The sequence below is a fragment of the Budorcas taxicolor genome, chromosome 5 (assembly GCF_023091745.1).
Source record: "Budorcas taxicolor isolate Tak-1 chromosome 5, Takin1.1, whole genome shotgun sequence".
Classification (NCBI taxonomy): Eukaryota; Metazoa; Chordata; class Mammalia; order Artiodactyla; family Bovidae; genus Budorcas; species Budorcas taxicolor.
The window spans coordinates 15,929,345-15,940,741 of NC_068914.1; the positions used below are offsets into that span (position 1 = coordinate 15,929,345).

Here is an 11,397-nt window from a genome sequence, read left to right on the forward strand (position 1 = left end):
CTTCTGGCTTGGGGCGTCTTTTTTTTTTGGCCACACCACCAGATGTGGGACCTTAGTTCCCCAGGGATCAAACCTGTGCTTTCTAGATTGGAAGGTAGAGTCTTAATCAGTGGACTGCCAGAGAAGTCCCTGGGGCACCTTTTTGTACCTTATGTGTTATGGAGGATCTGCCCTACAACTCTCCTAGTTTCTCCTTCCCAAAGGCCCATTAAGTCCAAGATATAGCCCCATGGGAAACCCTGGGATGCATTCCACCGTCGTCATCTTCTACTTTTTATGCTCCCAACTCCCTCCCATACAAGCACCAGCAAAGAGCCAAAATCTTCAGAAATATCACATTTGATTGATCATATTTATTCAAAATTACAAAAATAGATATAAATAAAAATACCAGAATATAATTATTAAATATTCAGTGTACAGGAGTGGTCCTCACCTCACTCAGTGAATATTGGATGAATTCAGTTAGAAGGTCAGAAGGGAAAACTGGCCAAGAAAACATCTATGTGAAACTGAAACTGCAAATTTAGTGCTTCTCACAGTCTGTGCCCTATGATACATTTATACGTATCATCACCTGGGAGGCCCAAGAGGCCCCAGGAGTGACCCACGACTTCTCCAAACAGGCTACTCTGTATGACGTCACATCCAGACAATTTGGGGAGGTATCTAGACTTGCAGTCAGACACAGAACACCAGCTCTTACACTGACACAGCTTGCACACAAGTGTGCAAACATACACACGCATATGTAACGTTTCCTGATACATTCGTGGAATGTCAGAGCCCTTCCCTCAAGTCATTAGTGTCTCTACTCTCCAAACCATTGTTCTTTCATTGGTTGAGCTCTCTCAAGAGACCTCAGTTGTGTCATACTTCCTAATTGGGAAATTATTCATTTCCTAACCGTGGCCCTCATGAATGGCCCACTGCCAGGGAGCTGGGTCTCCTTCCACCTATGCACAGGAGATGCCATTTTTAACTCCAGGAAGCTTTAGTCCAGAAATGGACAATACCATCCCGGTTCAGGACCACCCTTCCATCCTGATCAGGAAGGATCTGGGCATCCAGCACCCAGACCATATCTGAGGGTAAGTCTACTGTCGTTCACCCTGGGGGTAGCACAAGCAAAACCACCTCTGCAGGGTCCATCTTCCTCAGTCTCTTCCTTATATATAGCTGTGCAGCTGGCCCTACTGCAAAATTGATGGTCAGCATGGGAGTGGGTGGTGCTTTCCTTGGTTGTCTGGGGTCCTTCACAGGCCAAGGTCAATCTCTCCCCTGGTGTGAGTGTAGATCCAGGGCAGGAATTTTGAGACCCTTGTGTAGACTCCTGGCTTGTCCTTCATGGCACATTCACGGCCCCAGCTCACAATCCCAGTCAGGGTCAGGCGGCCTTGGATGGTACAGACCAGCGGGCCACCTGAGTCTCCCTGTTAAGCCAAAGACACAAAAGATGAGTCCTAGGAGAAGTGAGAAGGGGGCCAATCATGCCAAAGAGAGAAAAGAGAGTTTCCTAGAGTCAAAGTCCTTAGTGACTCCCCATTTCCTACCACATCAAGTTTAAAAATCCTCTGCTTGCCTTTCAAAGTCCTGTTATCTACAGTTCCATCTACATTTTCAGACCCTATACTTCTCCTTCCCATCCCAAGATATGCCGTAGTCATTCTCATTTTTATATCTTGCAAACTGAAATGCTCCCTAGTCTTCCCTCTGCTTCCCTGTGGATTAAGAGCTACATTCTTTCTCTCTAAAGCACCCCCCACCATGGCCATGACCTTCTAGTTGGTGCTCACCTGATCAGCTGATCAATTATAATTCACATGACACTCTGAGCACTGCATTGTAGTATGATTTTCTATTGTTTTCTCTTTCTTATGGTCTTAGTCCCTGTCCCTTTCTGAGTCTGAAGTGCCTAGCACAGAGCCAGGCTCTTGACAAATGTTTGGAACCGCGGTCCTGGTCCTGGCTTCTTGGGACTTTGCCTGGAGAGAGACTCCCCAAAGTTGATAGGAAAAAGCCCAGAAGCCCTGGGAGACCAGTGTGATGGAGAGAGATGCTTGGAATTCTCACCTGGCAGGAATCTGTTTCCCACTGTGGGTCAGCCGCACACAGCATTTTGTCAGTGACTTCAGTGCCATAGTAGTGGGGCTGCTGACACTCCTCATGGGAAACCAGATTCACAAACGTCATTTTCAGCTGCTCTGGGTAGAGATAGTCAGCTGGATGGAGGAAACAGGGAGGAATTTATGTTAAGATGTGCCTGTCCAGTCTGCACACTGGAGCTCTGTCAGGGAGGGGGCCAAAAAGTGTCCCTACCAGGGAAAGCCCTTATTTTTTTCCCCACCCAAAATCTAGGTCTTTACCCCACCTGTAGTCCCTCACCCCTCACCCATTTAACTTTATGGCTCATCAGTTCCTAAACAATGCTCCCTACTCCATCCCTGGACCTATGTGCTGCTTCCAGCGTGCTCCCATCTCTTTCTCCACAGTCCTCCCTTGATCAAGCTGAGCTCACTTCCAGGCTACAACACTTTCCTGAGGACCCTCTTAGCCAGACCCAAATGTCACTTACAGGGATTCTCTTTTCCGAAGCCAGTGATCTCACACCTTGTGCCAAAATGGGCATCTCCATATAGTGGGGGCAGGCAGATGGTCTGTATGGACCGGGAGGGCTGTGCACATTGGCCTCTGCTGGTACGGATCTTCAGCAAGGCTAGGGGAGCAGGAAGGAGGCAGAGGAGAAAGATCACCACATGGTCAGGTGGTTACCATCACTCCCCTCCAAACCCTGAAGCTGTCTGTTCCTGCATCAGTTAAGGTCAGAGGCATCCTGGGAGGTCTGCTGGTAGCCTGTTACCTAAAACAAGCCTATTCTGTTCCATGCTTCAAGGGTTTTGTTCCAGTTGCTGACAGAGGCTTAGACAGCTAGGGCTACTGCATATAGCTGTATGGATTTTTTCCTGCAGAAAGCCCTGGCAGAGGTCGTTGGGCTGAAACCAGCCCCAATACCCTCTCCAAGTTCTATATCCTGGTACAGACAGAGGCTCCATCCCACAACGGAAAGGGCGTCCCAGTCCAAGCTATTGCCACCCAGCGGAGGCTCCCTGTTTGGAAATTCAGGGACTCTATAGAGAAGCAGCAGACCCCTCGTGTTTTTCACTCTGAACCCTTCCCTACCATTCCCTTTAAAGCAGGGTCTTCAAGTTCCCCTACAACCACAACCTCCCACTCAGGTCTCTCCAGATCCCCTTCCCCCAGCTATCATCACTGGGCAGATGAAGGTTCTCCACTCACCAATATCGTTGTGGTGAGCAAGGCTGTCTGCACTGTAGTCCTCATGCAAGATGAGCTTTTCCACCTCAAACTTCATCTCCCCAAGTGTGTCGGAGTTAAGCTTTGACCGACCCAGGTAGACAATGTAGTCCTCCTTCTTTGGGTGATTACTGTGGGGAGATTTGTCAGACAGTCTGACCCTATGAGATCCTGTCAATTTCCCCTCCCCACCACAATGACCTGGGAGCATCACCTCTCCCCAGGGCCCTGGGCCATGTAGAGAGAGGCTGAGGGATTAGAAATAAGGGGAATCTTTTGCTGGGAAGGAGGAAGGGATTCGTTTGGGCAGAAGGGTCAGGGACAAAAAACAAGGAACATACATGAAGCAGTGTGTGGCGCTGACCACCCAGCAGGGACTGATGAGACTGCCACCGCACAAGTAGGTAACAGAGCCTCCTCGATGTCTCCTATAGATGGCTGCAAACCAAGGCTGGCTCTCGATGGTGGTGAACTCTCCCCCAACAATCTTAAAGCGAGGCCTCAGAGCCTTCTGGCCACATTGGAACTCTACTTTCTCCTTAGGAGGGGAGGGACTTTTTCCTGGAGGAGAAAGAAAGGGATGTCTTGGGCAGGGAGGTAGGGTAAAGTGTTTTGCTCCTGGTCCTCTGACCACCCAGTTTTCAGGGCCAGGCAGGCCTCCCTCCTCATCCCTCCTGTGATGCAATAAGGGAACGTAGGAGTTTGTCACCTTCCACCCCACCATCATAAACAGGCCAGTGACACTCACCGGCAGAGCAGTCCTGCACCATGCACTCCTGGACAAACTGCTTTAAGCCAACCTGCACATAGCACCAGGGCCTTCTCTGATTGTCTGGGTTCCTGGCAACATAGAGGGGAGGAGGGTGTCATTCCAAGCCAAATTGCCTTTTCTGTATCTTCCCCTTCAGAGAAGACTCAACCAATGGCCTTGATTTTCTCATACTATGGCCAGCACTTGGCAAACAGGATAGTAACAAGGATTTCTGTGAGGCCAAGGTCCTTGCTACCCCCACTTACCACTTACCTGCAATAATTGTGTTTCCCCAGGCCCAGCTGAATGGCATCAGATCTGTGGGCATGGTACATTTTCAGAAGGACGGTAGCAGAGTCCCAGGCCAGGCAGGGCCGGCCTCTGAGGTCTGTGTTGGCCTTCCCTCGGTAAGAGTGACCATTCCCCTGATAGCAGGTTTTCGATGTATCTGTGGAAGAATGTGAGGATGAGAATATTAGAGAAGTTCAGACAGGCATTTTAGAGAACTTGCCAGGCCTCAGATGATTTCAGTGAGGCAGAAGATCCTAGAAAGGGGCTTTTTCCAGCCTCATCTTACATTTGTGCAGCCCCAGCTTCATGAGCTGAGAAGGCAATGGCACCCTACCCCAGTACTCTTGCCTGGAAAATCCCATGGATGGAGGAGCCTGGTGGGCTGCAGTCCATGGGGTGGCTAAGAGTCAGACACGACTGAGCAACTTCACTTTCACTTTTCACTTTCATGCATTGGAGGAGGAAATGGCAACCCACTCCAGTGTTCTTGCCTGGAGAATCCCAGGGACGGGGGAGCCTGGTGGGCTGCCGTCTGTGGGGTCGCACAGAGTCGGACACGACTGAAGCGACTCAGCAGCAGCAGCAGCAGCTTCATGAGACAGTGTGTGTTCACTGTACATCACGTGGGGGTGAAGATGCCCTCCGCTCCACCTCCTAACTCCTGCCTGCTCTTGCATCCTACCCATGTCTCCCTGCCCCCAAATCACTGGTACCCCTGCCCCCTCCCAGTTAGAGTTAGGACCCCCATACCTATCTCACAGTATTCCCCTTGGAATTTCTTTGGGCAACTGCATCGCTGAATGTTGGAGAAGTACTTGTAGGACACACATTTTCCTCCGTTCAGACAGCCACAGTCCGCTGGAAAACACAAAGGTTGGAGGGTAGGCAAGGAGCGTGGGAGTAGGCCAGGGGAGAGCCAGCCTTGAAGCAAGAACAGGGAGGGGCTGCCCCCTGAGGCTTTCCCAAGATATCTGTGCGAGGGGTAGATACTCACATACACCAGACTCTTTATGAACTTCATTGCTGCCCTGGAAGAGATAGGGGAGTGGGGGAGAGAAAGTTCATCAAAGGTTCCATGTTCCTGAGACCCCAGAGTGAAGATGAACTGGCTCCAATCCCAAAACTCACCCTCCCTTCAGTTGCCTCTCTCCTCACCCTGTTCATGTCTAACTAGCCCTCGTATGGAAGATCACAGGTTTCCAGCAGGGAGAAATGGACTGACTCAAATAAGCTTCACAAATCAGGTGCCAGCAGGTTGGGGCAGTCCCTGCGGCTTCTTCTTTCCCTGGCAGCAAGTGCAAGCTCCCCAGTTCTCAAGGCCCCAATGCCACGCCTGTCCTTTTTCCCTGTTTGGCTCTACTGTTGATGAATTTTGGAGGATTCCGGCTCCCTATGCCGCCCCTTCCTTCCCCTGCGCTGTTCGGGGGTCTTGCAAGCCGCCTCCCTCCACCTACAGTCAAAGCAAGGAAGCCACTCACATCAGAGTCGCTCACGGCCAGGGCACAGACGAGCAGGCATGCCAACAGGACCCTCATGGTGGCAAGGCTGGGGCTCTAGACAGGAGCTCTGCATGGGAAGGAGAAGTCAGGGGACGAAGCGGAGGAGCGTGAAGGCGGACGGGGTGGATTACTGCAGTTCAGGGCTGGAGCCCTTAGGTTCCCTCCCAGGCCTGGCCCGTCTCCCCTCTCTGGAGGTTCAGGGGGTCGTGGCGCAGCCTGGACCCGCCGCTGCAGGGGGATACATGGGCACGGGGCGCGGTGACTCAGCGCGCAGACGCAGCCGAGCCGGGGCAGACGGTAAGGGGAAGTAAAGCCGGCACGAGCGGGGTCCCCCACATCCACTCTGCGCTCTCAGGGAGGCTCACACTCACCCGCGGCTACGGCCAGAGGGGCGCAGGACCTGGACTGTGGGGACTTGTAGGCACTCTGATGCTCCGCCGGGGTCTAGGGCTCCAGTCTCTGCGCTGTGCTGCCAGCCGGCACTGCAGGCTCTATATTAGGACTCGCCCCAGTTCTGGCCCCGCCCCAGCCCGGGATCGCCCCGTCCGCTCCTTTCCCTCCCCTGCCCTGCGGGCCCGCGGCCACTTGGGCCCCGCAGGCTTCCACAACCGAAACTGTGAGGGGCAGCGCGGTCCCCAGCGGAGGGGACGAACCAGGTCTGAACCTAGAGACGGAGAGGTAACTAAATTCACCGCCCCCTCCTTCCATTCACCTGGCCTGGGCCCGCCGGGTGCAGCACCCCTCCACCTCCCGAACTGCCAAAAGGAGAGGCGCTAGGGAGACTCTCCCCTCCAGTAAACCAGCTCTTCTCCACCCTCGGCCTCCAACTGCCTAGGACAGAGATTCGGACCCCTGGGCTTAGGGGCATAGCTCGCAGCTCACACAGCTGTGAAGGCTTTCTCGATGTGAAACAGACAAAAAAAACCCCCAAACCCTGCTTACTGGGGCTGCCTCTGTAGTATGCCGGCTTCTCCAAAATCAACACAACCAGTGGATAAGACAAGCTGAGTTTATTGCTTACTGCAGTAAGGCAGGTTGGTCGTGACAGGGGGTGGGGGGAGGGCGTCGGATTTTATTGAGAATTTGCAGTTTGATTGGGCTTCCCTTGTGGCTTAGCTGGTAAAGAATCCGCCCGCAATGCGGCAGACCCAGGTTCGATCCCTGAGTGGGGAAGATCCCTGGAGAAGGGAAAGGCTACCCACTCCAGTATTCTGGCCCGAAGAATTCCGTGGACTAGTCCACGGGTCGCAAAGAGTCAGACACGACTGAGCGACTTTCACTTTTGCACTTTGATTTAAGGGAGGTCTTTGAAAGTGAGGGCTTGATAAGGACTGGATAAGAATCCTGCTATAATTTTGTAGGATTGTGAGAACAGGGCTCCCAAGGGCTTCCCACTGGCATGAGTGACGTAGCACCTATCCGCCAACGCAGGAGACAGAAGAGACTTGGACTGGATGCCCCGAGGGCATGGCAGCCTCTCCAGTATTCTTGCCTAGAGAATCTCCAGAGAGAGACACAGGAAGGTTGGTCCATAAAGTTCCAGAGAGACAGGACTGAGGCGGTTTTACACTCACCCACGTGAGAATAATGTCTTAGGGCACAAACTGTCGATGCTTTCTGTTGAAGTTTTGATGTGTCTTCCAGGAAGTTCCTCTAATGAACCATCCATAGTATTGTCACTTAATACAGACAATATAAGAATAAAGCCTTCTTAATGTAGAAACTTGTTTTCACCTCTGAGGAAAGGAATTGGGAAACTGGAGGACAAGAATAAGAAGATTTATTTTTCACTATATGGCCTTTTACACTGTTAAATTTTTGAACATATCCTTGTATATCACCCATTCCAAAAAGATGATTACAGTTTTAAATGCATGTTTATTTAGTATTCTATATCATAAAACCTTGTTTCTACTAAGATAAAATAATTGCTCATCAAGTAAGATTGGTCTTCAGAAAGACCATGTGTAAAGAACTCTACTTATGCTTCCTGCCTGATGGCAAGTGCACAGTTGTGTACACACACACAACTCCATGCATATACACCTATCTCTCAGGCAGAGCTGAAGAACCACAGTAGGGACTCTGGAGTTCAGTCACCCCCATCCCTTTCCCCTAGTGTTAGGAACCAGGGCTTGGGGTCACCTGAATCCACCCTGTCACCTCAGTGGAAGGGGAGAAGGGTGAATCCTCCCAAGGCTTAGGAGAAGGGCCACTGGGAGGCTCAAAGAGGCATAAGGCTTGGTCCCTCTCCCTGCCTAGTGTTAAAGGCTCAGTCATGTCTGACTCTTTGCCACCCCATGGACTGTAGCCTCTGTCTATGGGATTTCCCAGGCAAAAATACTGGAGTGGGTAGCCATTCTCTTCTCCAGGGGATCTCCCCAATCCAGGGATTGAACCTGGGTCTCCCGCATTACGGGCAGATTCTTTACCATCTGAGCCACCAGAGGCCTACAGCATTTTGCTGCCTGGCAAACCTGGACCTTGGGTCTGGGTTCACCTGAGAGGGGTAGGAGAGAGTACCAGGAGAGCAGGAAGAAGGAAAACCTCTTTGCTCTGATCCAGCCAGAGGTCTCAGGATTCTGGCCTCTGCCTGGGGAAAGTATAAGCTCACTATCCAGCTCGTGAGGCCAGTGACCCATCATCTTCTGGAGAGGTTTTCTGTGCCCAGCTCTGAGCTACCAGCCTCACGTTCTGAGTCAGAATGCTAGAGGCCTCCGAACCAGCTTTGCTACTTCCTCTAGAAGATCTTGCTATGTTTTGTTTGGAGTTAGAACCCACTAATTGTAAATAAATGTGATCAAAATGTAAACAGAGATGTTGCTGCCTGAGGACTTACCCCGAAACTTGTAGGTTAGTTATCAGGAAATTCCCAGCTGACTCTTGTGATTCACAGCACACTCCCGGCAGCTCTCATGACTTCAGATTACTTGGCTGGAGGCTGTCATGCTGATGCTGAGAGCAGGATGACCTCATTTCCTCCCGGACAAAGAGACTTGGAGACCGTTATGCACCATGACACTCCTCTTCCCCCTCCTTCCTGTTGTGGCCTCTTCACCTAGTTGAACAATCCTAGAGCCTCTGTGAAGACAGAATTTCTTTTCTACTTGGTGACCTTTGGTGCTCTCTGAAATCTGTGTTCATCTTTTGGTGCAGTCATCTTGTAATTCTTTTAGGGCAGACACTACGTCTTAAGTATCTTTCTCTCCCTCAGCACCTGATGCATGCCTTGTTCACCTAGGTGCTTTATTATGAAGGAATCCATGAACAAGTGAGAACAAGGCATTCTGGGGCTCCCTAGAAGTTTCCCTCCTCCTCTTTGTCTTTTCTTTTTTGCCTTGCCATAAAAAAAAAGTCCTGACATAATTTCTGTCTTTTGCTAAAAAGCACCTTGATGCAAACCCTTCCTCTTTAAACTCAGAGCCGCCTCTGAGGAATTGTTTTTCCCATTTCTGTAAATGAGGAAAATGAGGTGGAGAGAAGAGACATAACTGATAAGTGGCAAAGCAAGCACTAGAATCTAGATTTTCTCGTCCTCGGTCCTGTGCTCTATACCTCACTGCTTCCAAAGAGAAGGATTCAGAACAGAAGACTCTGAAGAGAAGGATCAGATGATGTAAGATGTTCCCGCTCAGGTGAGCCCTCTTACTGGCTTTGGAGACTTCCTTCTAGAAACACACCTCAGACTATGGACTCTGAGCTCCCGGGAGGCCCCGGCTATAATATGAGTTAGTCTCTTGCCTGAATTCCTGAAACTAACTTAGTGGTCTAAGGAATCTGAAGTTTCTATCCAGTGTGAGAAAATAAGGAACTGAATATATGTGGTTTCATTCTGTTCCTGACTCTCAGAGTAAAACCACCAACCTCCTGATTCCACATCTCAGCAGTCCAGATCCCTCAAGTTAGATGTGGCAAAAGAGACTAATGGAGAGGTGCTGTTTCCTGGAGAGACTCATAAAAAAAGCAGGCAGATGCCAAATGTGCAAGGAGGACCAGGATACCGAACTTGGCCCTGAGACTGTGTCTGGGAAGCTAGCCCACTGAAGGGCTATTTTCTGACTAGCAGGACCCGAAAGGAAGTTCATGTCGAGTCACAGGATGTTTTCCTGGGTTGCTCTACCAAGAGTATTCAACTTGGTACTGTGTATAAAGTACAGTGTCTAGCCATAGGTCAGCCACATCCAAGCCGATTGACCTCAGGGCAAGATATTTAATTCTTTGGGTCTCAGTTGCCCATGTACAAAAAGAGGCAACGCCTGCCCTGCCTGTGCCTCACTTTGCCGATTGAATGAGGTCACAGACGTGTGTGAAATCATTCGTTCATTCTTTTATTAAATCACTCAGTATTTATCATGGGCCTTGTGTGTGTCAGGCAGAGTTCTAGATGCTAGAGACTCACGGATGAAATTTGTAAACTATAATTCCTACCTCAAATGCTTGTGCCTTCCTGTCTATGACTCTCCTGGCTCAGAAGTCCAGATCATTCCTGGGACTTCATCCCAGGATTCCAGTCAAGTGGCAATGCTAAGTCCTTAGCCAACAGTTCCCAGCAACCGGCCAACTGTGTGCGCTGCTCATCCCCACAGCGCTGACTCCCACTCTCTCCTTCTCCTCTTTAGTCGTCCGTGGGCTGAAACTCTTCTTTCTCTCACACTCATGGGACCGACAGATTCCTCTGCAGTTCTGGGAAGGAGGTACTGAATGCTGGTCGCATAATTTCCTTGGGGCTGAAGACATGTTGGGTCTCTCTGCATGTTTAATGCTAAGGGGGAAGATACTGTTTCACAGTAGGCACTGGAAGCCACGTCTGGGGCCTGTAACATGATAGGGGAGTTGCTGGAGCTGCTAGGCCCCCAGTGGCCTGTGGAAAGAGTAGGGCGGGGGAAACCACATACTTGCTTCCTTACTCATAGAAAGCAAAAAGCCCAGGGGCTATACCCTGAGGTTATACTCTTTCGTCAGTGAACAAAGGGGCCAAGTTGGACCCTCCAGCATCATCTTATGAACCCTACCCTTTCTCATCATTTCTGCCTCATCATCTCTGGTCCAATTCCTAGCCCCACCCAAGCCAGTAAGCTCAGACGTCTGAATGAATTATTTTGAGCCTTGGCCAGATTTTCCTTTGTCCCTAATTTAAATCTGGTTACTTCCTAAATCAGGAACTTATTACTTCAAAGAGTGCTGGTCATGGCTTTCCAGACCTTTTGGATTCTGAGGCCACCTACCAGAAACAAAGCTAGGCCCTGGTCCTAGGACTTCTGCTTGGAGCCCAGAACACCTTGCTGGATGGCAATAGCTTCTTGCTGCTCCTGCTGCTGCTGCTGCTAAGTCGCTTCAGTCGTGTCCGACTCTGTGCGACCCCATAGACGGCAGCCCACCAGGCTCTGCCGTCCCTGGGATTCTCCAGGCAAGAACACTGGAATGGGTTGCCATTTCCTTCTCCAATGCATGAAAGTGAAAAGGGAAAGTGAAGTTGCTCAGCCGTGTCCGACTCTTCACTACCCCATGGACTGCAGCCTACCAAGCTCCTCTGTCCATGGG

The 11,397-nt window shown here is 50.6% G+C and overlaps 1 protein-coding gene across 1 annotated transcript; it reads right to left on the reverse strand.

The window, feature by feature from the left end:
* Positions 1 to 393: 393 nt before the first annotated feature.
* Positions 394 to 6,312, reverse strand: PLAU (plasminogen activator, urokinase). The gene is made up of 11 exons (XM_052640148.1): positions 6,228 to 6,312; positions 5,836 to 5,923; positions 5,352 to 5,385; positions 5,108 to 5,215; positions 4,340 to 4,514; positions 4,064 to 4,155; positions 3,657 to 3,876; positions 3,298 to 3,446; positions 2,576 to 2,716; positions 2,074 to 2,222; positions 394 to 1,433 (listed from the first exon to the last, which is right to left on the reverse strand). The coding sequence occupies exons 2-11, from the start codon at positions 5,890 to 5,892 to the stop codon at positions 1,257 to 1,259; spliced, it is 1,302 nt and encodes a 433-aa protein (XP_052496108.1). The 5' UTR covers positions 5,893 to 5,923; positions 6,228 to 6,312; the 3' UTR covers positions 394 to 1,256.
* Positions 6,313 to 11,397: the final 5,085 nt, after the last annotated feature.